At 45.6% G+C, this 17,265-nt stretch overlaps 1 protein-coding gene across 2 annotated transcripts in view; it reads right to left on the bottom strand.

Moving 5' to 3' along the window:
* Window positions 1–17,265, bottom strand: part of COTL1 (coactosin like F-actin binding protein 1) — a 39,343-nt gene that overhangs the window by 8,178 nt on the left and 13,900 nt on the right. The window contains exons 1-2 of one of the 2 annotated variants that reach the window (XM_072967844.1): window positions 7,958–8,105; window positions 6,338–6,495 (exon numbers count right to left, since the gene is read on the bottom strand). In XM_072967844.1, the coding sequence (XP_072823945.1) occupies window positions 6,338–6,495; window positions 7,958–8,078 (279 nt within the window). In that variant the 5' untranslated portion in view covers window positions 8,079–8,105. Of the gene's footprint in view, window positions 1–6,337; window positions 6,496–7,957; window positions 8,106–17,265 lie in introns of those variants that run through there. The other variant, XM_006207536.3, reaches the window with a different exon arrangement.

A 17,265-nucleotide genomic window follows, 5' to 3' on the forward strand; every position in this document is an offset into this window, starting at 1 on the left:
TGGGTTCTCCCTGCTGACCTAACCAGCTCTCACCTCTGCCTTCCATGGAAACAAAAGCAGAGCCTCTGGAAATTCCAAACCACCCCCAAATCCCTCCCTGAGTGTAAATGGCTTCCACAATTTAATTCAGCCCAAAGAGAAGTTACTGACGTTTACCAGCTTCTGTCCTAGGTATATATAAAGAATAAGATGCAGACTAGAGCCATGACGTGAACATAGCCAAGACACGCAGACATGAACACATTCGTTTCTTGATTTTTTTTTCAGTTTTAGTACTTGTCTAAGTATGAGGAGTACTACCAAATACAGGGGGCATGGTCCTTCTAGGGTCACAACCATAATTCATGAAATTTGGGTCATAGTACAAACACACGTAAAGGAGCAATTAATTCTGATTGAGGCTGGTAGGAGAATGGAGTAAACAATCAGGATTTTGAAGGATGAATAGGAGTTCAACAGTCACCAAAAGGGGAAACTTTTTCACATCCTTTGCTTTTCTTTAATCCTTCCAACAGCTCTATGAAAATGTACAGTCTCTTATTCATAAGTGAGAGCAGAGTATAGAGATAAAGTTATTTGCCCAAGGTCCTAGGGTGAGAATAGAGCTGAAATAGCAACTTGGGTTTTACTCCTTAAGCCCATGATCTTTCCCATTTGACACAGCAGCATTTTTTTTTAAATAAGCACTGGGCAATGATGTTCAGTTTCCAGTTTAAAAAAAAGAAGAGGGGAGGGGGGTTCTACTATCAAGGAAGACTGAGCACCGGATCAGTAAATTTAAAAGTAAATATAGGGGGAAGATATAGCTCAATGGTAGAGTGCGTGCTTAGCATGCACAAGGTCCTGGGTTCAATCCCCAGTACCTCCATTAAAAAAAAAGACAAATAAATAAACAAACAAACCTAATTACCTCCTCCTCCAAAAAATAAAACGAACCAAAACCAACCAACCAAACAAAAAAGATTAAAAATAAATAAATAAATGTAGAAAGTTTGTTTCCTGCAGAACTTCTCAGGGCCTTTAATGTACCATGTGAGTCTATGAAAGTAGAGCTTCCAAAATGCATGTGGCCTCAGAACATTCTGCTTGGTGCTAGAGGACTTGGGGAAAAAGGAAGGGGGGTGAAATGACTGAGTTGGGGCCCTCGGGCCAGTCTGCAAGCACTGAGGACCTTAACCAACTCACCCAACTTCCCCAGGTCCTAGCAACTCATCTATAAAATGGAGATAATGACAGAACTGGCCTTGTTGCCAAAAATAAATGGTTTGACTATGTGGCAAGTCCCTGCAAGTGCCGGGCATGTGGTAGGGGCACACTAAAACTCATTATTCATCTTATTACCACACTGATACACGAACATGATCCTTCTAGAAGACAGGACATCTGGTCCCAGCCCTCGGGGTGGTAGGGGGTCCAGAATGTAAGCCGCCTCTGCTCCTGGGGGTCCAAAGCCATCGGAATACAGACTACAGTTATGGTTCTACGTGGTTACTGACAGCCCTTCATCCCCACCTCATTACCTTGGAGCAAACGTTCCCTGCTGTTCTTTTTCCCAGCGCTGAAAGCTGAGATGTACCTCTGTTACCTGGCTCCCTGAGCATTCATATGATATTAAAAAATAAAAAATAGATTGGAGGGTGGGTAGAGCTCAGTGGCAGAGGGCATACTTAGCGTGCATAAGGTCCTGAGTTCAACCCCCAGTACCTCCATTAAAAAAAAATAGATGAAAAGATTATGTGAAAAAAGCGATTCTGCAAGGCCAGCACGATGCTTCATCAACCGAGTCTGCTCTAAATCGAGACAGCCCGGCCCGGCGCGGGCAGGTCTCTGACAGAGGGGAACTGCATTGTCCCTGTAATCCTGCCGAGGCGCCAGGACAATGGGACTGTGTGGCCGGCACCAGCCGGGCACTTCCCTGCACCCTGTCCACGCGGCACATTCCTGGGGCTCAAGTCCGGGTGTCATCAACGCCCAGCCTGCCTCGGTCCAACCCTCTGCTGCCCGTGCCTTGCTGTTCTTGTTCTGTTTTTCCACAGCCACAGATGCAGCTCAGTTGCTCAGCCTGGCTCTGAATTCAGACTAAAGAGACCCAGAGTCAAACCTGCTGACTTTAACTCCTTGGGCTCCAGGCCCGGACTTGCTGCTTTCTAGCTGTGGGTCTGAGGCAAGTCCTGTCATGGCTCTGGACCCCAGTTTCCTCACAGGCTGATGCACCTATGCAGCCAGCAGGTCACAGGGGAGGCTTGGATTGTTTGAAGTCAGCAGGGGCCAGAGGAGGTGAGGCCAGGACCTTCCAGGGCTGCTGATGGATGTGACTCTGGTCCAAGCCATTTGCAAGACAATTAGGCAGGGTGGTTCAATCACAAGATTCAGGCCAGTGCCAGCGCTCAGCATGTGGACCGACCAGCTCCCAGGGAAACACGGCACAGCGCAGAAAGCTGTGCATCCTGGTGGTGTCTAAGCAGGAAAGCTGGGAGCAAAGACAGCTACTTCTGGGTATTTCGCAGACACAGTTCTGAGCCCTTGCCTTAGAGTTGCTCACTTAAACCCCCCACAGTACCCCAAGAGGTAGATCCTATGCTTAGCCCTGCTTTAGACTGAGCCCCAGAGAGAGCAACTTGCCCAAGGTCACACAGTCAACGGTGGGGCTGAAATCTGAACTCACACCATCTGGCTCAAAAGGCTTCCCCCCCCGGACCACTGCACTACACACCGTCTCTTTGTCTGATGAAGTAAAATAATCTTCCTTTAAAGGTAGCACGAAAAAAAACTTTTTAATTAAAAAATAAGGTTAATGGGCTGTCATAAACAAAGGACCTCATTTTAAAAAAGAAAAAATTTCAGAATATATCAAAACAGAATATCACACAGCAAATCAACTCATCCAACTCATTTTCTAAATGGGGAAACTGAGGCCCAGGAAGGGAGAGAGATCTGCCCACAAGCAGGCAGGTGGCGTAAAGACCGACCCTTCTCTCAGAGAAAGACAAACATCAAATGATACCACTCATATGTGGAATCTAAAAAATGATACAAATGAACTTATTTACAAAACAGACTCAGACATAGAAAATAAACTTATGGTTACCAAAGGGGGAAGAGGGGGAAGGATAAATTAGAAGTTTGGGATTAGCAGATACACATTACTATATATAAAATAGATAACCAACAAAGTCTACTGTATAGCACAGGGAACTATATTCAATATCTTATAATAACCTATAATGGAAAATAATATGAAAAAGAATATATATATGTATAATTGAATCACTATGCTATACACCAGAAACACAACATTGTAAATCAACTGAACTTCACTAAAAAACACTCACCATTCTTGATTTAACTGCCTCTACATTAATTTATATTCTCCATGTTTCACATGAAGCATAAGGATGTATTTATACATATGTATAATATTTTTATTATGATAAAACCACAGGGTTTATTAATAATCTTTAACTAAAACTCAATCCATTTATTCTTCACATGGAAATCATGGTAAAAGGCAGCTGGGGATGTGATCCTGTCCCCAAGACATGGAATCCAGAGTGGTCCATCTGGAGACCCCTTAGAGACATCTGTTCTGAGTTTCTACCAAGCAGAGAGAACAACTGACATGCCAGGACCAGCATGATTTTAGTGACTGTCCAAAGATACCATTATGCTAGCAAAACTGACCCTTTGTAACATAAATTTATGGCTGTATCTGCAACTGGAGGATAAATATGAGGTCTTGTAATAGCTTCAGGTAATAAACATTTTTAAATGCAGAGGTGGACATGGTCAAGACAGCATCCTAGTTTCTCCACCAAAGAGGACATCTGTGATTTTCTTCTACCAGCATCCCTTTCTTTTAACAACTGGAATCAATCTGGAGCTGCCAGTCATGAGGCCTCCACCTCCCTGCCCCACAGACTGTACATGTGACCCGGGCCAATTGGGTCCTTTTAAGGAGATGATTGACATTGAGGGAGGAGGGCTCTCTCTTCCCCTGGGATCAAGACCCAGAAGAACCACTATACCTGGACAATTTCTCCTGCTGCACAGAGCCCATCTGAGGCCAAACCCAGAGGGAAGAGAAAAGAGAGATGAAAAGAAGATAATTCTTCAGCCCTAGATTCGACAATCCCTGCACTTCCCAGGTCAGAGAGCCAAGCAATTCCCCTCTTTGCTGCAATTTTAAGCTTGCAAACAAATGAATTATAACCAATGCTCACAACTGGAGTCTTTCCATCAAAGAATTACCTTTCCAAATCACCCTCTTAACCCACTTAACCAAACTGAGAAGAGGTCTAGATTTAAAAGGAACTGCAGACTGCTAATGGGGACAGGGTTGCCTTGAGGATGATGAAGAAGTTCTGGAACTTTCAGACAGTGGTGATGCTTGCACTGTGAATTGACTTTACGCCACTGAACTATACACTTTTAAACAGCTAACATTTTATGTTGCTGTATTTCACCACAGTCATCAAAATGGAAAGAAAAAGGCACTCTGCGGGATTCAAAAGACTGCCCCCACTGGACGTGCCACAGCAAACAGTCTCTCCCTGTGTTCTCTGTGTTCCTGGCCACACCAGGCTGGCCAACAAGAGGGCTAAGTGTGGCTGGTGGAGTTCAGCGGGGGACCTTTGGCCATGAACATGCAATTCTTCTGCATTTTCCATACTGCCACCATAAAGGAGACCCTTGAAAATCGGTTAACCATTAAAACCCCAACTGCCTTGGAGAAAAACAGCCCATGGGGTCAAGTGGATGGCCATCCAAAGTAAGGATGCCTGTGCTAGGAAGGGTGCCAACCACTGTGTTCACTGGTAATGCTGATTAGGCAGAGGAATACACATTTATTGAGCATCTATTATGTCCCAGGCACAGTGCTAACCCTTAGAAGGTTCTCTGACAATCTCTACCTTTTTAAAACGATTGCTACCCCTATTAACTCTGGAACCCCACCTCCTGAAAACATATTCTACAGAAATAATCCAGTAGATGAGAGAAAGGAGCTATGGGTATTAAAATGTTGGTTAGAACATTATTTATAACAATAAAAACTGGAAGCAACTTAAGAAGCCAACACCAGGGGAAATTTCAGGAATCACAGTGCACTTGTGAAATTGGACGCTCGGCCGCCAGAAGAGCATTCATTCCCACACTCTGCAGCCACATACATTATGAAATTATGTTAGAAAAGAAAAAAAAAGGAAGAAACTGATTAGGGCATGATTTGCAGGGTGTGACCACAGCCATGCAGAAGTAGGAGAGACTTCACTCCGATTTCATCAGTTTTTGTGTTCCAGGAGCCAAGCCAGGATACCACGTTGCATAGAGCCGATTTGCATGTGTGTTCATTTTGTTTTCATTTCTTACAGTTTAATGCTTTTTGTATATTCACAGACGTGCAACCATCACCACAGATTTTAGAATATTTTAGAATCGCTTCATCACCTCAAAGAGAACCCCTATGTATGTTAACTACCACCTCCCTATCCTGGCTTTGGGGAAATCCTTTTGCAATATGGAGAACCCTTTGGTAAGGAAAAAACTCTCCTGTTCACCCCTCTTCCATGGTTTATCTTTCTGGAATTCAGGGTTTTGTTTTTTGTTTTTTTTCTCAGCATGACCCTATGTCCTAGCCCCAAATAAATCGCTTTGGAAGTTTGTGATAGTGTCAATTTTTGTTATGTCCAGAATGGGGGGGGGCTTTAAAATAAAGACTGCTACAGGCAGAACTGTTCATACACAAAGGGACACCCACCTTTTCCTCTTCCTTTCAGTCTAACAGAGACACAGGAATAAGTCAGCCAAGGCCAGGGCCCAGCTACCCAGGCTAGGAGCCTGCACCATGGTTGATATAGCCTGTTATTCTGTGGCCATCAAAACCCTACTGGTGTTCATATGGTTGACATTTATTCATTCGACAAGTGTTATTGAACACCTACTGCGTGCTAGACACTATTCAGAGGGCACTCATGAATTCTCCCATTGGGTCTTCATGGCCACCATTGGAAGTCATCTATCACCCAGTCAGATAGGGGCATCATTTTGGTCATCCCTCCAGCGCCCTCTCCTGCCCTACCCAAAAAGGTAGACTCCAGCCACCACACTTCTGGTATTCAATGGTCAGGATGGCAAATGCAGCAACATACTTCCTAGCTCACACCCTGAAAACAATTTGCGGTACATGTTACCAGCGGTGCTAGTGGTTCAGAGATTTAGCACATGTTCAAAGTCAGAGACCAAGGAGCCAAACCCAGCCCTGCTGTGTCCCTGCTGAACGGTGACTCTTTGTAGGTTATGACCCCCTACCCCAGCCCTAAAAGAACACAAGGACACTTACCTGCACGACCTCTTTCACCAGGGTCTTGTCCGTGCCGGTCTTGGCGCGCTGCAGCCCGCTGACGTTCTCGCCGATCCATGTAATGAGGGCAAACTTAGACCTCTTGCTCATTGCGTCCCCAGTGGTGACCCGCACAAAGGCAAATAATCGGACATCATCTGCACCAACGGCAAAAGGAAGGCACAGTGCTCGGTTAAAACACCCCAGATCCACATCCCCAGAAGGGTCTCTGAGCCACGAGGGTGCCCTGGACCACAAGCTACCCCGTCTGACAGGGAACCATCTGGCCTGGGGGAGCTGAGACACAGTCCCGGCAGGCCACGGACTCTGATTCAAACTCTAGATCCAGCCCAAGGGACTCTATGACAGTTATTTCTTAAAGAAAACAGATCATAATCACAGCATCTTTCAGTCTGTGTTTTACTATTCATTGGATCTTCGTAAAGGTGCTGGGAGGTGGGCCATGGGGACATCACTGTCACCTTCATTGACATCCAAAGCACCATTTGGTAGATGGGGCTTAGAGGTCAAGTGACGTGCCCAAGGTAATGAAGCCAGCCTGAAGCAGAGGGAGGTCTGGGACATCTCAGGCATATCTGTCAAGCCCCTCTCCCTTGGGGCACTGCCTCCTCCCAGCCGTGGGAGTGTGATGGGCACCCAGCCTGGGACCTGACCACAGGGGTCAGTGAGTGACAAGGCAATAAGGACAGAGAAGAAAGGTCTCAGGGACACTTCACAGGCCAAACTGACATGCTTGGTGACTGGCAGGCCACGAGGAGTCAGGAAGGAGAAGTCCAGGGGACAAGAGACCATGTCAGCTCCATCTCCTACTCCCCGGGGAATCTGACTTAATCCGCAAACATCTCAGCCTCAGCGGCCTTATCTGTAAATGGGGAGATAGTTTTGTCCTTTTTTAAATTTATTGAGCTAAAAGTCACACAACCAACATAAAATTCACCATCTTAACTGCTTCAAAGCATACAATTTAGCAGCATTTAGTGTATTCATAATGTTGTGCAATCATCACCTCTAATTCCAGAACATCTGCACCACCCCAGAAACAATCCCTTCCCCCACAAGCAGTCCCTCTTCACCCCTGCTCCCTCCAGCCCTAAGCAACCACTAATCTGCCTTCTGTCTCTGGATTTGCCTGTTCCGGACATTTCTCACAGACAGAATCCTACACTATATGGTCTTTTGTGTCTGGTTTCTTGCACTCAGCATATTTTCAAGGTCCATCCACATTGTAGCATGATCAGTACTTCATTCCTTTTAGGGTTGAATAATATTCCATTGTATGGATAGACCACATTCTGTTCTGTTCATCCATTCAACCACTGATGGATAGTTGGGATTTTTCCAAATTGAGGTGATTTTACACCTCCCTCATTTGTCGACCATGAAGGTTAAGTAGGACGCTTTGATATCCGCCTGGCCTGACATGATAGAAACTTCTCCCTGGAGCCTGAGCCACAGGGCGGAGCTGCAGGTGGGGAGTGCGCACAGGAAATGTGCCTGGTAGGGCTGAGGAAGTGAAATTCATGCAGCCATGCATGGCTGGTGCAGACAGAGAGTGTGGGGGAGAAGCCTTTTTGTTCCCTAGCATTTCCCGGCACTCACGGCTGTGTTTGGGAAGCCAGCGCACTGTTTTGAGTAGTGTTGTTGGAGGAACAGGAGAACCAGCTCCAAAGTGTTTAATTAAATTGCAGCCTTGACCCGGAGCGGGAGGCAGGCCACACATCAGATGCCTCCCAACTTGCTAATGTGAGACAATACAAGGGAAAGAACCCCTGGTCTGTTTCCACGGCAACCACTCTATTTCCCTTTTCCTCATTGGTCAGCCTGGATGTTTGGGTTCCCATGACCACAGTTGGATCCCAACTGCCCCATCGCTGGCCAGAGCCTCCATGTGGGAAAGTTACAAACCATGCGTTTCAAGTACCAGCCCAGGACCTGGTAAAGACAATGCACCATAAGTCTCTCCTCCACCCTCAAGGATGCGGGCAACTTGGCTTTTAAGACCTTCCAGAACTGCATTTAAATTATCAGGGCAGAAGGGACTACCTTCCTGGGTGGCTGTTTCATGCTTATCTGACGATGGTCCAGCCAGGAAGATTGCTGACGTTTTTGAAAATCCACAAGTCATGTTATGGTTACAAATGTTTGCCACTCAGGATTTGGCAAGACATCAAAAAGTCAGCTGAAGGTCTGAGATGAAAAACGTATTCGTCTGAGTAACATTTTCACAGCTGCCCACACAGACCTCTCTACCGCTCATCCTGAAGCAGGTTCTCAACTCATTTGACCTCCAACTGGTCAGTGCAGGAGGAAGTTCTAGTTGAGTCGCTGGTTGAGGTTAATTTCCCTCCTCTGAACAAACGAGGCAGATGGAACGCAGATGTCCACAGAGTGTATCACCTGAAAGGCAGAGCTAAACCCCATCATATGCATGTATATGAGTATGTGGGGGTGACTGGTACTGCGGGTGCATGTGTGTGCATGTTCTTGCATGTGTGTGAATGTACATGTGGGGGCACACACACTATGGTGGCAAAACTGGCCAGAAGAAAGTTAGTACTTGAGGTTACTGTCACCCTCGTGGTGCCACTTGGTCCCCAACGGGCCAGTGAAAGGAGCCGGGCCCAGAACTCACACCAGGGGACAGACACCCTGAGCTCCCTCTGTGAGAGCCCTCAGCACAGCTACCTACACCTGCTGCTCCCTTTACAGTTCACCCTGACACCCCCGTCTACAGCGTCTAGGTGGAGTCCAAGTCCTGGAATCCGTTAGATACTCATCACCACTTTGTACCAGCTCTGTGGCGAGACCAAATTCCCAGATGTCTCTAAGCCTCAGTTCCCTCATTAGCAAAACGGGTCAAATACCTACCTCATAAGGAGGCTGTGAGAATTAAACGGGGGAAAAAAGAGACATATAAGGCTTGGCTGATGGGGATGGTTACTGTTCTCCTCTCCCAGCCATGTGGTGAAACGACCCTCAGAGGTCTTTCCTGCCAGCCTCTCTGCTGCCTTCCTGTACCCTCCAAACCATGCTCACTCCCAGGGGTCTCAAAGTAGGGGCGCTCCTAGGTGCACACAGTCATGTAGTTGCTGGTCCCATGAGTATTTCTTGAGGAACTATTCTGTGCTAAGCCCAGGGCTAAGCACTGGGGTGGGCACAGAGAAGACCAGCGAGGGCCCTGAAGACAACAGGCTGTTCATTGAGCACTTCTCACATGCTAGGCGCCATTCTAAGAACTTACAATCTGCCCATTTGCTCAGTCTGACCTCTGTGTCGGGTCAGCACGGCTCACAACCCCATTTTACAGATAGAGAAACTGAGGCTCAGAGAGGTGAAGTGATCTGGAGCCAGACATCTGGTTCCCTGCCCACTGAAAACTGGTTATGTCTATAGCAGCAGTTGTCAAAGTATGGTCCTTGGACCAGCAGCAACAGTATTGCCCAGGAACTCACTGAACTGTGAATTCAGAAACTCTGGAAAATGGGGTGTGGGAAGTCAGTCTGAATGAGCCTTGGGCGGGGGCCGGAGGGGTTGGGGGGGATTCTGATGCCTCCAAAACCTAAGAACCACTAACCTAGAGGAAGCGGTGAGAAGAGGTGAGGATGGGGCTTTCAGCTCAGAGGACCTGCTCCCTGGCAGCCAGGAAAGTGGGCGAGACAAAAGGTCTTGTGGGCTAAGCGCCCAGAGTTCAGCCCCACCCCCACTTCCCCATCCCCACCGTTTTATTTTAAGGAAGTGATCGCCTAAAGGAGCTTCCGGTATGGTCTGTTTCCTCAACATTGAAATTTACAGAATTTGAAGCATCTAAGTGTGGTTCCTAAGCATCTCACTGCCGAAGACCACCGGGATTGTCCCCCCAGAGACTCTCCCCTAGTCACACAGAGGAGAGCTGTGTTTAGAAAAAGAGCTGCTGGATAACAGGGAGTTTTTCTGTTCCCTCTGTTGACATAAGCCATCATTAACAAAGAGTCCCAAATGCATCACAAAACCACAGAGCCCCCTCTCGGGGGAGCCATCAACCAATGACAGAGGTTAGGAACCCCGTCTCCGAGGATGGTCAACACCACTGCTCACTCCTTCTGGCCCCCGCTATGGGCTCAGTGTTGAGGTTGACTACACGTTAGGTGCTAGGTGCTCCCAGTTCAGGGCTGTGGAAACCCTCCCCTTCCCGCCCAATGAGAGTCTTGTTCATGAAAAGTTGGTCCTCATAGGGCGTTAATATAAGTCCACTCTCAAAAGAACTTGGCCCTTCGGTTGGTCTGTGAAGCCTCATCACAGGCCAATGACTGATTATCAGTGTCTAACAGCTCCTGGACCCACCAATCCCACAGCCTTAAGGATCCACCTGGACCCAGAGACACCACATGGCTCAAAGTCCTGTTCTTCTCTTCAAGGCTCCTCGCCTTTATCTACTTAGGAAGTTAATTTGCAGTGTAGTCATTGCATGTAAAGTTCACAGCTAGTGCTCAAAAATGCCAGCTCTGTTCACCAGGTGTTTTCTCCTCTGCAGCCCCTTCCTCCCCAGGCCCTCCTCTATCCCCTCCTCATCCTTGCAGTTCCTCTCTTGCTCCTATCCACTGCCTTTACCGCCCCTCTCTTCCCTCCTCCAGCTCTCTGTCTAGGGCTGGAAAGGAGAGAGCAACTTAGGGAAACAGAGAGAGGTAAGGAGGGAGAGTAGGGGAGTGGATGTGGAGGAAGAAACAGAATGACACAAGGACTGGGAGATGACCCCAAGGGCAAGGGAATAGGGATGAAGAAAAACGGGGGAGTCAGATTCCTCTGGAATCACCAAGGCCACCAAGATGAGCTGCTCTAATAATTTTCCCAAAAACTATGAACAGCACATAATCCCCACCAAATTCTCAAGGACTTCCTGCCCTCCTCCACCCCTCCCACCCAGACTTGAAGTCTCCTGAGGCTCAGAATCACCAAGGGGCAGATTCTGACTGGTTCCTTTCAGTATTCTCACCACAGTGACCCCGACACAGGATCCACACTGATCGAGGACCCTTGCCTTTGCCCCCTAAAAGACCCTGGTCTTCCCCTCTGCCCTTTCCCAAAGCTGGCACTGGATGGAGGACAAAACCCAGAGGAGACTGAGGATCTGTCATGGGCCAAGCAGTGTGAGGCTTTCTCACACTTTCACAAATGGTTTGAACAATTTTTTTCATTACACACAGAACACATACTGTGTGTAGAATAATTAGAAGTGCAAACAAGCGAAATATAAGAGGGCGGGCGTCCATCACCAAAATAAACCTAAGTAAACTCCCTAATAACACCTAATTAAACCTTTGGGTGCATGTCCTTTTTTCTCTTAATTTTATTTTTCATAGAAGTATAGATGATTTACAATGTTAGTTTCAGGTGTACTGCAAAGCAATTCAGTTGTATATATACATACTGATATATCTTTTTTCAAGAACCTTTTCCATTATAGCTTATTACAGGAAATTGAATATAGTTCCCTGTGTTCTACAGGAGGTCTGGGTACCTGTCTTTTTGATCTTTTAGCTGAGATCTGTCCAGATCTTGCCATTTTCCCAGCACCAACCACAGTGCCAGGCACACAGGAGGTGCCCAATACATATCTGCTGACCAACAGAGAGAAAAAAAAGGGAGAGAAGTAATCATTTTATAATTTCCACCCAACACTGAACTTTAGAGCAAGACAAAAGAAACGAGGAAGGAGACAGCAGGAAATTGCCCCAGAGCACGACAGGGCAGGATTGCAGCTCCCCTGCAGCTGACCTTACCTTATATAGACACCCTGAGAAGTTAAGCAAACAAGGTTCAGTAAGGAAGAAAACAACCCACACACCAAAAAGCTGAGCTGTCAGCCTCCACCAAGTGAGCTCCCTGGAGGGGGCATGAAAGGAAATGGGAAAGAATTCAAACATCCTGTCGCTTGGGCAGGGGGACAGCAGGACAGTAGTCACAGCCTCACTCACTTCCAGCGGGCTGCGGATGGGGGAGCCCAGGCAGCGACAGATGAGGACCAGGGAAGCGGAAAATGTCCTCTCTCTCAGACACAGAGGATGAGGGCTTGTGGGGGCCAGAGGTGACTGAGGTCTGAGGCTTAAAGGAGCCAGTCCTTCCCTTGAAGGGAGGGCTATCATTGTTGAAAGGCCCCATGTCACTCTCTCCCTCTTCTTCAAAGTGACTTTTCTTGTTGTTCTGATTAGTGAAACAAAAAAATCTTCCTGTCCCACTCAAAAATTTACACAAAATATTTAAAAGTATAAAAAATAAAGAGAACTTTCGGGAGGAGGAATAAATTAGTAGTTTGTAATTAACAGACACACACTACTATATATAAAATAGATAAACAACAAGAACCTACTGTATAGCACAGGGAACTATATCCAGTGGTAATATCTCGTAATAACCTGCAATGGAAAAGAATCTGAAAAAGAATACATATATATGTATGTATAAATGAATCATTTTGCTGTACATCTGAAACTAACACAATTGTAACTATACTTCAATTTAAAAAAATAAATGTGTAAGTGAGGGAAGGGCATAGCTCAGTGCTAGAGTGTGTACTTAGCATGCATGAGGTCCTAGGTTCAATCCCCAGTCCCTCCATTAAAATAAATAAATAAATACATACATAAACTTAATTAGCTTCCTCCCAGAAAAAAATAAAAATAAAAATAAATAAATGAATAAATAAAGAAAACTCATTATCCTAGGAATAAAACCAGCAGACATTCTTTATTCCTCGTAGCGGAAGAAGAGAGATTTTATATCCTTATGTCATCTACAGCCCATGTGTACACATGGATGTGAACCGAGTCACTGTATGTGAGATCACACTGTCTATCCAGACTACTTCTTTGTCCCACCACTTCCTCAAAGCAGGAGACCTCCCAGATGACTCCTTCCTCCCTGAATTTTCATTAAACACAGAATGACCCAGCTTCCCTAGTCTGACAGAGAACAAGAGAAAATGGAGTGCAGGATAGCCTGAGGTAAAGAAAGATGATTACTTCAGGGAATGGGCTGATCTGGAGACCCAGATTATCAATATAGTGAAAGTTTTCCCCCAGTGACAAAGCACCAGATCCTTTCTTTAACGATTACTTTTACTTCCTTAAATGGAAGTCAGTGTGTTATACCAGACTCCACCTTCTGACTTAGAGAAGGATGGTTACAACCAGTTCCTAGAGGTTGAGGCCTTCACTGCAGCATCGACAGTGAGACACTCTGGGGACACTGAAGTATTCTGATTACCTGAGCCCTAGATGCCCTTGGTGTACACTGCTTGGCATTCTGGTATCCACTTTTTATAACTTTGCTCTTTCTTCCACTGCTGTTACTTAATTATTTGACAAACATTTGTTGCAGTTCATGAATTTGCTGAATAAGACACAGTCTCAAAGCAGGGCAAAAAAAACAAAAACAAACACAAGTGTGTGAATACAATGAAGTTGGTACCATAGCCATGAGGTATCACAATACATAAGGGAACATGAAAGAAAGAAATGAACTCTGCCTGGGGGGTGGTGATTAGGGCAGGCTTCACAGAGGAGGTGATGTTTGATCTGGGTCTTGAAGGATGATCTAGAGTTCATCCACCTAACAGGGTAACATGGAAGGAGGGGGCCTATAGTTAATAACCTGAGGGATAGATTCTGACAGAACTCTACAGACAAAAGCAACAGCTTCTACAGGCAAATTCAAAATGCTTTCCTCTACCAGGCCCTCTCTATCTCTGACTTGCCACAGGCTAGAGGGGCATACAATTAGCTTATTATTACTCTGTGTAAAACAAGAGTTTAAAGGCTCAGAATGACATCCCTCAAGGCTCCGACAGCCTGATCATCCCTGCACCAGGAGGACAGGAACCTTTTTCCCTATGACGTCTCAAGCGCCCAAAATGATGCCTGACACACTGTTCACGCTCAATAAATCTTTCTTGAATAAATAAGGAACCTGACTGACACATTGTAACTGACTATACTTCAATTAAAAAAAAAAAAAAAAGGAGCCTGAGCCCATCTCTAGCTGCTTAGAAGCATTTCAGTGCCTCATCCTCAGTTGTGTCACTTCAGTGGGGGCTGCTATTTATTTAAGAATAAAACCAATTCTCTCCCCAGATTTTAAAGGTGTGGTTTCTACCTCCAGAGAGTAAAATGAATAGACCAGCAGAAATGATCAGATAGGAACAGACAGATAGCAATTGACTGGCCTGGACAAATTTGTCCTTTAAATAAAATTGCATGGACCATAAGCAAAATGAAAGACAACCTATGGACTAGGAGAAAATATTTGCAAACAATGCTACTAACAAGGGATTAATTTCCAAAATATACAAACAGTTCATGTAACTGAATATCAAAAAAACAAATAACCCAATCATAAAATGGTCGGAAGACCTACATAGACATTTTTCCAAAGAGGACACCCAGATGGCCAACAGGCACATGAAAAGATGCTCAATATTGCTAATTGTTAGAAAAACGAAAATCAAAACCACAATGAAGTATCACCTCACACCTGTCAGAGTGGCCATCATGCAGAAGTCTACAAATAATAAATGCTGGAGAGGCTGTGGAGAAAAGGGAACCCTTCTACACTGTTGGTAGGAATGTAATTTGGCACAGCCACTATGGAGAACAGTATGGAAGTTCCTTTAAAAACTAGAAATAGACTTACCATATGATCCAGCAATCCCACTCCTGGGCATATATCTGGAGAAAACTCTAATTGGAAAAGATACATGCACCCCAATGTTCATAGAAGCACTATATACAATAGCCAAGACATGGAAGCAACCTAAATGTCCATCAACAGATGAATGGATAAAGGAGATGTGGTATATTTATACAGTGGGATATTAATCCGCCATGAAAAAGAATGAAATAATGCTATTTGCAGCAACATGGGTGGACCTAGAGATGATCATATTAAGTGAAGTAAATGAGACAAAGACAAATATCATATAATATCACTTATATGTGGAATCTCAAAAAAAGAGATACAAGTGAAATTATTTACAAAAGAGAAATAGACTCACAGAAGTAGAAAACAAACTTATGGTTACCAAAGGGGAAAGGGAGTGGGCTGGGAAAGATAAATTAGGAGTTTGGGATTAACATATACATACTGCTATATATAAAATAAACAACAAGGACCTACTGTATAGCACAAGGAACTATATTTAATATCTTATAATAACCTATAATGGAAAAGAATCTGAAAAAGTATGTATATATAGCTGAATCACTTTGCCATATATCCGAAACCAACACAACATTGTAAATTAACTATACTTCAGTTTTTAAAGAATGGTTAAAAAAAAAAGTGCATAGTTAGGGAAGCCCAACAGCACAATATTGCCAGGATTAGCAATGCCTGCATGACCTGGGGGGTCTCTCCCTCCCGTGCTCACATCACCAAGCACGGTGTCCCGGAGAAGCAAAGCAAACTCTAGCCCTCAACAACCTAAGAGAGCAAGGAGACCCGGGTTCGAGTCCGAGCTCTGCCTCTTTCCATTGCATGACCAGGGCCCAGCGGCATCCCGCCTTGGATCCCCAGTGCTCTGGGCTAAGGCAGGAGGTGGCTTCTCTGTGCCTGCCTCAGAGCCCTGGGGTGGCGGGGACAGACACCCATGTGGTTTTCATCCCCATGGCTGTTGACACCCGCTGCCCTCGAGTACACCCGCACATTTACAGCCAACTCGTGTCACTCTTTTATTGATTCATTTACTTAACCCACATGAATATCCAAGACAGACTGTCCACTTTCCTTTAAGTACCCATTTCTTATGCAAGGGCTGCAGGCAAAGAATCATTTCCTAAACACCAGCTCTGTACGGGCCCTGGATTGGAAGGTGAAAACCAAGCTGTGGGTCTGGGGGTGGGGGTCCGATGCCAGGTCTGGCTATAAATCCTCATCAGAATTGTGGATAAAGGCTCAGAACTGGGCCTGGCACAGAGCCAGTGGCACAAAAGACACCGGACAGTGATGCTGACAAGGACATAGATAATTAGGACAGAGCACACAGAGGTGGCAGGAGAGGAGAACTTGCAAAATCAAGTCCACACTGGAGCATGCAGGTGGGGCTGAGTGCGTCTGGGCCCTGGGGCTTGGACCGTCACCCCAGAGAAAGGCAGGTCTGTACTGGAGAGAAAAGTGGCAGAGCCAAAAATGCTGACCTGCGAATTAACCACAGAAAGGCATATGGCAAAATTCTAGGAGGTCGTGGGACAAAGGTCGTGGGAATGAAATGCATGCTGTTCAAGCAAAATCAGAGTCCTCACCACATACCCCACACTCCTGCACAGGCGGGGCCACCACCTGGCTCAGTTTCTGCCCTCTCTCTCATCCCTTTTGTTCTTTAGGATATCATTTATGTACTGTAGAATTCACCCTTATAAGTGTACAATTGACTAGATTTTAGTACATCCACAAGGTTGTACAACCATCACCACTGTCTATTTTAGGATATGTTCATCACCCCAAAAAGAGACCCCGGGCACATGAACAGTCACTCCTCACTGCCCAGTCCCTACTCCTGGCGACCACAAATCTGCTGTCTATCTCCATGGATCTTCTCATTCTGGAAACCTGAAATACGTGGAATTGCACAATATGTGGCCTTTCACGACTGGCTCCTTTCCCTCAGCATCATGTTTTCAAGGTTCATCCCTGTTTTAGCGCATGTCAGTGTGTCACTCCTTTTTATGGCTGAATGATATTTCACTGATGGGCAGACCACGTTTTACCTAATCCACTCATCAACTGATGGACATCTGGGTGGTTTCCACTTTTCAGCTATTATTGTGAATAATGCTGCTGTGAATATTCATGTACCAGTATTTGTGGGTTTTCCTTTCTCTTGGGTAGATATTAAGGCATAGGGTCGCTAGGCTTAACCTTTCAGGAACTGCCAAACC

The sequence above is a fragment of the Vicugna pacos genome, chromosome 9 (assembly GCF_048564905.1).
Source record: "Vicugna pacos chromosome 9, VicPac4, whole genome shotgun sequence".
Lineage (NCBI taxonomy): Eukaryota > Metazoa > Chordata > Mammalia > Artiodactyla > Camelidae > Vicugna > Vicugna pacos.